This window comes from Lepidochelys olivacea (assembly GCF_965140295.1).
Source record: "Lepidochelys olivacea isolate rLepOli2 genome assembly, chromosome: 11".
In the NCBI taxonomy this organism is placed as follows: domain Eukaryota; kingdom Metazoa; phylum Chordata; order Testudines; family Cheloniidae; genus Lepidochelys; species Lepidochelys olivacea.
In genome coordinates, this window is record NC_140421.1 from 62,956,641 (window position 1) to 62,969,128 (window position 12,488).

The 12,488-nt window shown below is 44.7% G+C and overlaps 2 protein-coding genes across 3 annotated transcripts in view; one reads left to right on the forward strand and one right to left on the reverse strand.

Moving 5' to 3' along the window:
- NDUFS1 (NADH:ubiquinone oxidoreductase core subunit S1) overlaps positions 1-4,656 on the reverse strand; it is a 29,407-nt gene extending 24,751 nt beyond the window's left edge. The window contains exon 1 of one of the 2 annotated variants that reach the window (XM_084643113.1): positions 4,520-4,656. The gene's annotated coding sequence lies outside the window, so the exon portion shown is untranslated. The remainder of the gene's footprint in view (positions 1-4,519) is intronic. The other variant, XM_084643114.1, reaches the window with a different exon arrangement.
- Positions 4,657-5,112: 456 nt separating this feature from the next.
- EEF1B2 (eukaryotic translation elongation factor 1 beta 2) lies at positions 5,113-11,858 on the forward strand. The gene is made up of 6 exons (XM_084643121.1): positions 5,113-5,274; positions 6,010-6,132; positions 8,348-8,471; positions 9,493-9,559; positions 10,507-10,632; positions 11,666-11,858. Exons 1-6 carry the CDS (start codon positions 5,195-5,197, stop codon positions 11,818-11,820), a joined length of 675 nt encoding a protein of 224 aa, XP_084499247.1. The 5' UTR covers positions 5,113-5,194; the 3' UTR covers positions 11,821-11,858.
- The last annotated feature ends 630 nt before the right edge of the window (positions 11,859-12,488 follow it).

Below are 12,488 nucleotides of genomic sequence, written 5' to 3' on the forward strand. Positions count from 1 at the left end.
CTTCCATAAACCGCTCACAGACTAAAACAGATTACTTTAACAAAGGAAGAAATGACAAAAGAATAAGAAAAAAAGAAAGGAAGGGGAAAGAAAAGACTGCTCTTGGAAAAGCACTATTTGTAATTAATTGTTTCTGATGTGTTGTTGTTTTTAAACTGAACGTTTGTTTCTCCTTAGCGTCAGTCTGAATTGGGCTACCGCAGCTTCCTAAATACATATAAACATCTCATTGTATCACCCAACTACAAAATAGTTGGTCTGTAGTTTGGAGTGACTCACTACCCTCATAACAACACTATCCTCCAAAGCCAAGGAGTTTGAAAGTTGAATGAAGTCCATTCTTTTACGAAGAATGAAAGTTAAGAGAATTAGGACTTGGCTACATGGAATCACAGTCTGTGGTACCACGTAGACAAGCCCTCAGAAGCTAAGCTATGAGACAAGATTCAAGTGATCATAGAAACTTGATAAAAAGAGTGAAGAGTATTTCAGAGTTAGAATGTAACCCATTTTATTTTTCCAAGGGTACAAAACACTGTTGCAGTACTAAAATGGACATTGTCCTCATGGCAGGTTCTATATTCAACTTCCTTTTTTCCCCCTCACATATTTGCAAGTCCATGGTATTCTTTGTTTTCTTGCCCCACAACAAAACACTTCAAAGTTGTTTTCTAAGCCCTGGTCTACGCTATGAGGTTAGGTCAAATTTAGCCGTGTTAGGTCGATTTTATAAGCAATGCGTCTACACAACCCACCCTGTTCCAAAGACCTAAAGGGCTCTTAAAATCGACTGCTGTACTCTTCCCTGGCGAGGGGAGTAGTGCTAAAAATCAACCTTGCTGGGTCAAATTTGGGGTAGTGCGGACGCAATTCGACAGTATTGGCCTCCGGGAGCTATTCCAGAGTGCTCCAATGTGACCGCTCTGGACAGCGCTTTCAACTCTGACGCACTAGCCAGGTACACAGGAAAAGCCCCAGGAAATTTTGAATTTCATTTCTTGTTTGGTCAGCATAGCAAGCTCAGCAGCACAGGTGACCATGCAGTCTCAGAATCTCAAACGAGCTCCAGCATGGACCGAACGGGAGACACTGGATCTGACAGCTGTATGGGGAAAAGAATCTGTGCAGGACGAACTCCGATCAAAAAAGAAGAAATGCTAATATATATGCCAAAAATCGCACAGGGCATGGTGGAGAGAGGCTACAACAGGGACACACAGCAGTGCTGCATGGAAGTTAAGGAGCTGAAGCAAGCCTACCAAAAGACAAAGGAGGCAAACGGTCACTCTGGGTCAAAACACCATACATGCTGCTTCTATGATCAACTGCATGGCATTCTACGGGGGGACCCTAACACTACCCCACCACTGTCCGTGGACACCTGCAAGGGGGGAGTCTCACGCGACAGGGAGGAGGATTTTGTGGATGAGGAAGAGGAAGAGGAGGAGAACGCGCAGAAGGCAAGCGGAGAATCCGTTCTCCCCAGCAGCCAGGACCTTTTCATCACCCTGCATCCAATACCCTCCCAGGGCGGGTTCCCGGACCCCGAAGCCAGAGAAGGCACCTCTGGTGAGTGCACATTTATAACTACACTACAGGGTTTAAAAGCAATTGTGTTTAATGTTTGATTTGTTCTGAAGAATTGTGATGAATTCGCAGCCAATACAGCTACTGGAAAAGTCTGTTAAAGTGTCTGGGGATGGAGCGGGAATCCTCCAGGGACATCTCCATGAAGCTCTCCTGGAGGTATTCTGAAAGCCTTTGCAGAAGGTTTCTGGGGACGGCTGCCTTATTTCGTTCTCCACAAGGTAGGACACTTTACCACGCCAAGCCAGTAGCAAGTAGTCTGGAATCATAGCAGCACAAAGCATGGCAGCGAATGGTCCTGGGTCATTCAAGCAATGTTCGGATTTGCCTCAACCTCCCACCCCACCATAAACGTCTCCCCCCTTACTCTCACAGATATTATGGAGCACACAGCAAGTAGCAATAACAATGGGAATGTTGGTTGCGCCGAGGTCTAACCTGTCAGCAAACAGTGCCAGCGAGCTTTTAAACATCCAAAGGCACATTCTACCACCATTCTGCACTTGCTCAGCCTATAGTTGAACCACTCCTTACTACTGTCCAGGCTGCCTGTGTATGGCTTCATGAGCCATGGGAGCAAGGGGTAGCAAATGGGTCCCCAAGGATAACTATTGGCATTTCAATATCCCCAACAGTAATTATCTGGTCTAGAAAGTAAGTCCCTTCTTGCAGCTGCTCAAACAGCCTGGAGTTCCTAAAGATGCGAGCGTCATGCACCTTTCCCGGCCATCCCATGTTGATGTCGGTGAAATGGCCCATGATCCACCCACGCTTGCCACACCATTGAGAAGTATCCCTTTTGGTTTATGGACTTTTTGGCAAGGTGGTATGGTGCCAAGTTAGGGATATGCATTCTGTCTATAGCCTCATCGCAGTTAGGGAACCCCATCGCCGCAAAACCGTCCACTTTGTCCTCCATGTTGCCCAGAGTCACTACCCTTCTTAATGGAAGTCTGTTGATTGCCCTGCAAACTTGGATCACAACAGATCCCACAGTAGATTTACCCACTCCAAATTGATTCCCCATGGACCAGTAGCAGTCTGCATTGCAAGCTTCCACAGAGCAATCGCTACTTGCTTCTTCACTGTCAGAGCAGCTGCCACTGATCATCATCCCATAGCTGCATAACGATGCGGTCCCACCAGTCAGTGCTTGTTTCCCTGGTCCAAAAGAGGCACTCAGCCGTGTCAAAGTGATGTGTGACTGTCGCCAGCAACTGTGAATTGCTCCGCTCTATGGCTTCCAGCAGGGCTGCTTGCATGGCATCACATTGTTCTGTGCAGCGGCTCCTGTATCAGCTGTGTAAATACCGCAGGATAAGGCGCAAGGTGTTTGTAATACTCACAACAACAGTGTACAGCTGAGTAGGGTCCATGCTTACCATGATATGGCATCTGCACGGATAACCCAAGTTTATGAAAAAGGCGCAAAAAAGGCTTGATTTGTTTGCCGTTGATTTCAGAGAGGGAGGAAGGGAGGTAAGTGCATCATGGGAGGCTAACGCCTTGTTTCCATAACCACCCGTGCAAATGTTTTGGTCCCATAAGGCATTGCAAACCCAACACAAAATTTCACTCTGCTACATGCACTGTGGGATAGCTACCAACAGCGCATTGATGCGAGCCCTGCTAGTGAGGATGCACTCCGCCAACACAATGAGCAAAGTGGGGACACGGAAGATCGACTTGCTTAAATCAGAGGCTCAACATCAATTTACATAAAATTGACTTAACTTTGTAGGCCTGAGAATCTTTCATCCCTAATCCCCATATTCTTGTGCCACGAGGTTAAAGGAACACTATTAACTATAATCCTAAAATAACGTTCTTAATATTTCTCCTTGTGCTATTAACCATAACTACTGATTGTTAAAGCTTTGTTTAATAAATTGTAATTGTAAAACAAGATTTACTTTTCTTCATGTATGCTGTTTACTTTTGGCTTTTCACTCAGTTTGGTCATTGAGAACTCTTCCTTAAAATTAAATCAATTCTTTGTAATAAGACCTCAAAAAAAAAAAGGATCTCTTGATCTTTCACAGTTGTAACCCTCACCTTACCATACAAAACCTCCACCTCTGCTTTTGTTTACTGACAAGCCTTGCTGAGTTATGTCCAGTATACACCCTGATCCTGCAAAAGCTCATCTATGTAACCTCAACAAGACTATTCATAAGTGTAGAGTTAAGAATGGGTGTGAATCTTTGCAGGATAGCAGCTTTAGACTGTAAGCTACCTGAGGCAGAACCCTGTCATTTGTGGGTTTTTAAAAGGGACACACACACTGTTACTGTCCAAAACTCTTGTCCTGTCAAGACTTTCCCGGCCTTATGCCCTACTACATACAACAGCGCACAACACCCCAGTAAGGGCCCTGGGTGCGGCTGGGGGATAAACAATGACAACGAGGGACCTGGATCAGGCCTGGGAATGCACAAGTTCTAGGGGTCAGGAGGAGACCCGGGCTCTGCTCCCAGCCGGCCATGGCCCCGCTGGAGACCCTGGCCTCATGTGTCACTCGAGCACCTCTCTGGGACCCCTGTACTGTAACCCCCCGCAGGCTCTCAGAGCGGCCCCGGGGGGGGTGTCCCACCGGCGCTGCCCCCCAATCTCTCCGGGCGCCCCCTGGGACCCCCCAGGCAGCAGGCGGGGAAAAGTCTAGGGCTGGCTTATTTAACGCCACGAACCCCAGTGCGAGGCCTAACGGGCCGGGTCACCTGCTCGGCGCCAGCACAGACAAGGGCAGGCCCCCAAGCCGCAGCCGCCACCGGGACCGAGGGAGCCGGAGCCCGTGAAGGGCATCCACGGGACAGGGGGGAATCATCCCCCGCCGCAGCCCCAGCCCCAGCCCCGAGCAGGGAACTTCGAACCCCGCGTCAGCACGGGGCCTGGCCCCGGGGCAGGAACACTCCTAACAAGCCGGCCGCGTTACCTCCTTGTACCGCGGGGACCAGCAGCAGCACCCGCTGCACCGCTTGACTCTTCTCAACCAGAAAACGCTCCGCAGCTCTCTCACCTAGCTACTATGGCGGCCGCCTCGGCAACTTCCGTCACCCCCCGGCGGCACCTTCGGCAATTTCCGTCACTAGCGGCCTCGGCAACTTCCGACGCCCCCCGGCGGCACCTTCGGCCATTTCCGTCACTAGCGGCCTCGGCAACTTCCGTCACCCCCCGGCGGCACCTTCGGCAATTTCCGTCACTAGCGGCCTCGGCAACTTCCGTCGCCCCCCGGCGGCACCTTCGGCAATTTCCGTCGCTAGCGGCCTCGGCAACGTCCGTCACTCACGCCCTGGCGGTGGCGACTTTCGAAAATTAGCCGCGGCGGAACCTCCCGGAACATCCTCATTATTAGCCGTTCACTACATTTCCGTCCTTCTAGTTTCATTTCCAATCCGCCCGGCTCCCTGTACTAGGTGGTGTGTGTGGCGGGGGGAGTTATTTCCAGGTGCTTCCCCGCGGAGGGATAATCTCACGCCAGCAACGGCGGTGTGGCGGAGGGATACAACGCACTCTATATAAAAACTGCGCGGCGCAGCGGAGCCCTCTTTCTGCGGCGGGTGCGAGTGGGGTGGTCTGTTTGTCTGTATGCTGTACTGCCGCCATCATCATGGGCTTCGGGAACCTCAGATCCGCTGCCGGCCTCCGGCTCCTCAACGACTTCCTGGCCGACAAGAGCTACATCGAGGGGTGAGCGGCGCGGGGGGCAGCGGCGCGCGACCCTCGGCGGTGGGGGGCGCAGCGAGCCCGCGCGCTCGGCGGTTGCCGGGCGAACGAACGAACGAACGGCCCCTCCCCCGCTAAACGCTGGGCACTGCTGCGACGCGGGGTGTCTCGAGCCGGCTTGCGTGTGGGGCGTTACTGGCCGCTGGCCCGCGCGGGCTGCGGGCCTGCCCCCACTCCCGAACGGCCGTTGAGCCCGTTGCCCCGTCAGGGTGGAAGCCCGAGGGTAATAACCCCAGAGCCACCTGGCCGCCGTGCCGCTCCCCCGTCCCGGCCTGCGCCGCTGGTGGTTGCGGGATGGATGGGGGAACCTCTGCAGTGTGTGTGTAGTGTCCTTGTGATCCGGCTGCAGGGAAAGCTGGTCTTCGCTGTGACATTAGCTCGGGTATTGTCTCCAGCGCCAATCCCAGCCACAAGCAAAAGTCCTTAACGCCGGTGTGGGGGTAACTCTCGCTGGCCCGGCCCCTTGGGTGTCCTGCCCCAGGGCAGTGGTACTGTGGACATAGGCGTCTGAGGGCTGGGCAGTGTGGCCATTCTCCTTTGAGCCCGGCTAACCTGTGAGCAGCCATGAGTGTCTTCGGCAGGGAAGACCTAGCCAAGTGACTTGTTAAGCTGTAAATTATTTCTCACGCAACTTCTGTTATACCTGGTACATTACAAAAATCAGTTCGTTTTCCTATTGGAATGTGTTCTTTTCGATAGGTATGTGCCCTCTCAGGCTGACATTGCCGTTTTTGAAGCACTGTCTACGCCGCCTCCTGCTGACTTGTTCCATGCTCTCCGCTGGTACAACCACATTAAGTCATATGAAAAGCAAAAGGCAAGGTATGCTGAACTTAATGCACCAGACACCAATTTATATTTATAGGAGAGTAGTTAAACATCATAAGCTTTGCAGTTTCCATTTGATTTTTTTGAACAAAGTCTGTTGTGTTTCGTTGGGATTGTAGCCAGCAGTTTACCTAGCTTTTCGTCTTAAATTTTGTTTGAGCCTCTTTGCTTTTGAAAAGTGTATGCTTGATAGCTCTGAACAAGGGAGTTCTTTATTTATCTATAGAACTAGTACAATGCAGGCAGGAGTGTAAACCTTCCACACTGTCTTGCTAATGCACCTCAGTTCTGATCTAAATGTCAAGAAGCTAATTCTGTCTTCATACCCACTCAGTTGTTGGGATGGCTGCTTAAACTTCAACAAGGCACCATTTGTGGTGATGCTTTTATGTAGACTGTGGTTCTCAACCCACCGGCTGCTTGTGGCCTCATCAGCACACAGTTGTGGCCCACATAAAAACAGTGAGAGCTGCAGATGCATCCCACAGCGGTAAATAGGTTGAGAACCACTGGTGTAGCCCCTTAGCTCTAGGAGTTAGAATGACACTGACCTCATGTAGATTATCAGAATAGTAATTTAAAGTTGATACCACCTGGGCTAGATTTGAACCATACCCCAATACAAATCCCATACAATCAAGCCCCTGTAGATTTAAATTTGAAACTTGTATACGTACACAGCTTCTTTTTTTTGCCCAAAGTGTAGCTTGAGATAGGAATACTAATAAACAAAATGATCGACTATATATTGGGAGCCCTTTCATTCAAACAATCGTCCTGAAAGCTTAAACCAAATTAAATAGTGACCTGCAAAGAGGCCTGAAAATAAGGGGGAAATGTGAAAGCAAATCTATTCTTTTCTCTTTTAGTGAATTTAGTGCTCATGAAAGTTGCCGTATTGACAGCCATGGAGACTGAAGTCCTCTAGAAAAGGTACAGCATAGGCAGTGTCAGTGTATGCACCTTCACACTGCCTCACCATTGTGCCTCCACCCTGTTCTGGGGGGAGCCTCCTGTAGACTTGAGTGGTTCAGTCTCCTGACCTTTGGCTTTTTTGATGCTACCACTGATTTATACCACTTGAGGTGGTTTCTCTACTTGGAACTAGACTGAAGTTGTAAACTTACTTCACAAAGCTCACGAAAAATTCTGATATGGTAACTACATCTAACTAGTGCCAGTCTAACCAAATTCAAAGCAGAAGTGAATATAGAAGAGTGTAATCACTAAGGCTAGTATTCTGTCACTGCAGTTCATAAGAAATAGCAGTCTAATAAAAATGCAAATAGTCACAAATAGAAATAAAAGCTTAAAATAACAGACCACACTCTTATGGCTTTGGTAGCCACCATTAGAAAAAAGACAGCACAAAGTAAGTCCTAGTTAAAAGTAAACAAAATGAGGTACTCTACCTTTGAGGAGGCTGTGGAAAACTGTAGGCTGAAGTATATATATTTTCAAGCAGTAGATGGAGCTATTTGACGTGTCTGGGATTCAGAAGTACAGTACTTAGTCCCAAACAGGTTCTGTTGGTTCTTCTGAAATAACATACAAACCTGCTTATGGTTATATGTTAGGTATTAGAAAAGCTAATTCTCAAACAGCTCCATAGCTTTTAGCACTCACTAAAACACCAAAATCACAGAATTAATTACTCTGTGACAAAGCTAGCTTTACTCATCACCATGCCTACTGAGCGGCTGTTAATCCTCCACCAAAAGCAAAGGTTTTCAAGGAAGCATTTGGGTGGAAAGTAGGGAACTTTACTTTGTTAATGAGACACAGTATATTGTTAATTATAACTTGTTTCAACAACCACTAATCTTTCTCTGAGGATATATTCTGTAACATCTCTGCACATTGAAAAGAAAAGCAAAACTTATCAAAGCACCCAGGGGCAACATTCCAGACAAGTGCTTCATTTTGGTTGGCTGCTGCTAAGTGGTATACTGTAGGAAATGCTGTTAGCAAGGACAAAAACAGTATGCCATTTAGCTGCCTATGCACATGGGATTCACTATAATAATTGTCGCAGCTGTGCTGTGAGTGCGCTTTTGGGATTGTTCTGGTGTTTCACTTTTGAAACTCTAGTGTACTTCATTGCTACCACAAGTAATTGTTACTGTAGGTTCACTGATCTTAAAAATGTTAGTATCTGAAATTAGGAGTATATTCATTTTAAACTAATATTATTTTGCCACTTCTTTAGTTTGCCAGGAGTAAAGAAGGCTTTGGGGAAATATGGTCCTGCTGATGTTGAAGACTCCACAGGTGCAACCACAGACAGCAAAGATGATGATGACATTGATCTCTTTGGATCTGATGAGGAGGAGGTACTGAGATATTTTTTCTTAAGAAATAGATTTGTGAATTTGTTTTTTTTTTTTTTTTGTTTTTAAAAGATCATAATTTGATTGAAATACTCCAGAAATTTATTATCAGAGCCCTGAAATGCATCTGACTTTGCATGATAAACAGGAAAGAACCTGTGAGGAGATAAATAGCTAATGGGGTACTGACAAACATATTACTGTAATAGGTATGAACTCTACTGGAGCAGTAGTAAAAATTAAACTGAGGAAAAGCATTTTACTCATGGAAATTTGCATAGGAAATGAGGGGAAATCTCTTGTAAGCTGTTGACCTGATCTGTAAAGGACTCTGGTCTTCAGAGTGATTTTTTTTACATGGTTTAAACTTCTAAAGTAGAAAGCATTTTTCATATGTCCATTGGATCAACAGGAATGTCCATGGGCAAGACTAAATATAGAGTAAAATTTTCAGTAACCTAAATGACTTAGGCACTTAGAAATCTGTCTCAGATGCTCATGAAAATTTTACCCATAGTCTGCCAAGTGCTCAGTACCATCCATGTATTTAAGCTTTTTTTTCATTCCATTCTCATGCTAGTAATGTTTTTGTTCTAAGGATACAGAAACATTTTTAGGTGACAGAAGCAACGAAGGAATCTTACTACAAAATTCTAGTAAACTTTTAATGGGCTTATTAAAGCAACAACTTAAGATCACATTTAAGTTAAATTGTTTTCCTAGTCTGTTGGAGTATTAGAAAAAATGCTTAAATGATAAGTACAGACCCCACTCTTGTGTATTGCAAGCTATGCTCAGCCTTTGTCACATAAAGATGGTAGGAGTTTTGTGAACTTCTAGCAAGTTTGCATGAAGTGCCTATTTTTAACTAACTGGTTACATGATGAATAAAACCAAATCACCATCTTTCGGCTGATCTTGTGATGATTTGTTTTTATCTGACTAAAAGCCAGTCTACTTTTATTAATAGTGGATAAAGAATGTCTGTCTTTGCCTTGTTGTGAATCTCTTTTTTCTCTTTCAGGAAAGTGAAGAATCAAAGAGACTGAGAGAAGAGCGTCTTGCTCAATATGAATCTAAGAAGTCCAAAAGTATGTCCGGTAGCTTTTTTTTAATAGCCTGTTCTATGCACTTGAGTTGCAATATGCATGGGAGACAGGAAAATCCCTTCCTACCCTCCCAAATTATTAGCTGGAGTAAATATGATTTGCTTCGATCAAGTACATTTGAAATAGTACAGTTTCTCACTATGTTCTGATAGAGCACTTTTATCACAAGCAGGCTTTAGTCACTGCTTTGAGACTGCTGTGTCAATAATGAGATGTGACTTGAGTTTGGGATTTGCTTCTAAAGATAGAAATGCAGAGGTTAGGTTCTCCATTAATGGCTGGATGTGCATCTACTTTAGACACTATCAGGATAACATAATTGTAGGAAGGAAGATTAGAAATCAACCTTTTATTTTCATATTGCAACCTAATCATTTCAGTGTAGGATTCCACAGTTACTGGTCTGGAACTGTTCTGAAATGTAGCAGTTGCAGTATTCCATCTGTGGGAAATAAACCGTTACACTGTGTCATGCTCCTTTTCAGGTCAGCTGAAAAGGACTTTCTGTGTAACAGACAAGATGACAACTTTGATGCAAATTTGATGCAAATTTCTGAGTAAACTTGGCCTGATGGCACAATGACTTCCTATAACAGAAGTTGGAAGTACATGTGTCTTTTAACATTATGCTAATTTACTGGAAATTTTGTAAAAAAAAAAAAAAAATATGACAACAAATCTTGATACAAGAGATTTTCTACGTAAGACTGGAAAGAGTAAAGCCTTCTGCATTGACGGATTCATACATTAAAGCATTATTGTTCATCTGTTTTGACTGTTCTTTTGCTGCTGCATTTTGTATAGGTTTGCAAACAGCTTTTATGAAATGCCTTATAGCCTGGGAAATGTCCAAGATATCTTAATTTTAATTTATTCTTGCTTCATAATGCCTTCTCTTTTTTCCCTCACCATCTTTTTGCTTTTTTTAGAACCAACTCTTATTGCCAAATCATCCATCTTACTGGATGTGAAACCCTGGGATGATGAGACGGACATGGCCAAATTGGAGGAGTGTGTCCGAAGCATTCAGGCAGATGGCTTAGTCTGGGGATCTTGTAAGTAGGAGATAAACAAGAATGTGAGAGCAAGGGGATGGTAGTACAGTTGTGTGTTTAAAAAAACAAAAAAAACATGCTGCATTCAGAGAGATACTTCAAGGCATAACTTCATGGTATGTAGAAAAAATACAGATACTAATACATAGTATGTTATGGACCCATAGTAGCCTTTATATAGATCACTGGTGTCTTAAAAATAGACAACTAGATCACTGTCCAAAATGTAGATTAGTCTAGTTTGATTTGAGAACTTAATAAGTTGTGGATTGCAGTGCTACTATATATTGTCTGCCTTGGTAAATGTAATAGAGCAGGTTTCAGAGTAACAGCCGTGTTAGTCTGTATTTGCAAAAAGAAAAGGAGTACTTGTGGCACCTTAGAGACTAACCAATTTATTTGAGCATGAGCTTTCGTGAGCTACAGCTCACTTCATTGGATGCGTACCGTGGAAACTGCAGCAGACTTTATATACACACAGAGAATATGAAACAATACCTCCTCCCACCCCACTGTCCTGCTGGTAATAGCTTATCTAAAGTGATCATCAGGTTGGGCCATTTCCAACACAAATCCAGGTTATTGCTGGAGACTTGAACTTTAATTTTAGAATAAAACTCTGGCCTTCCTTATAGAGACCTCAAAATTGTTCATGCTGAGTTGTGGGGAGGAGCTTCTCAGTGATGGAGAGGAGTGGGTATGTTTTCTGGTCAGCTTCCTGTTTTCCCCCAGTTCTGCCTCTATGTGGACTTCCTGAGGTTATCTGAAGGTCCTCTGTCAACAGCAAACAAATCTCCCTTGTGATTAAGCAAAAGTAACCTGCATTTGAGTCTGTGTATGTTTAATGGCCATGGGGTTGATTAGGTGATGTGTATATGGAGTATGCTGTTTGTTTCCAGGTGTTTTTATGCAATTCAGTATTTTGAACGGGTCTAATTGGCATTGTGTAATTAGTGCTTAAAGTGATGCTCTGCTGAATAGGGTGTTTGGTTAATTGACTCTCTTAATCACCACATATTTCTTTCTTTGACAGCCAAGCTGGTTCCAGTTGGCTATGGTATCAAGAAGCTTCAAATTCAGTGTGTAGTTGAAGATGATAAAGTTGGTACAGATATGTTGGAAGAGAAAATAACAGCCTTTGAAGATTATGTACAATCAATGGATGTAGCTGCTTTCAACAAGATCTAAACCCTGCTACATTTGGAATAAAAGTACTTGAAATTTTATGATCGCTCTGTTGTAGCTTATTCCAAATCACTGAATAATCTAGCTCAATTACAGTTCAAAAAGCTTTTGTTCACCTGTTGAAGTGAACTGCACAGTAAAAATGAAAACTAAATTAAACTGAGATCCTCTACCCCAGGATGGATGGTAGTGGATATCTGTACAGAAATCTGGGTTGGTTCTTGGTACTTCTGTAAGGAGTAAATAATACTCACAGACCATTCTAATGCAGATACCAGTGAGGAAGGGTGGTTAAGGTCAGAAAATCTGATTTCTGTGCCTAGAACTTCTCCTGAAATCTTGTGCAAGTCACTTGTGCCCTGTACCTCAGTTTCCCCATCTGTGAAATGGGAATACTGCTTCTCTACTTCACAGGGGTGTTTTGGCTAAATTTGTTAATATTGTGAGCAATTTGGGGCAGGGTCTAGGGACATACAATCCAAGATGCAGAAATGCTGTCCAGACTTGGTTTGATAATGGATACCAAATAAGTTGCAATGTGATATGACTGTGTGAAAAGCCAGTGCAGTTTTGAACTGCATATGTAAAATCATGTCATGGAGTTCGGAGGCAAAGCGGGAACACTAGGGGCAGCATATCCCTTTCAGTCTACTTAAGCATTCAATTGAAAT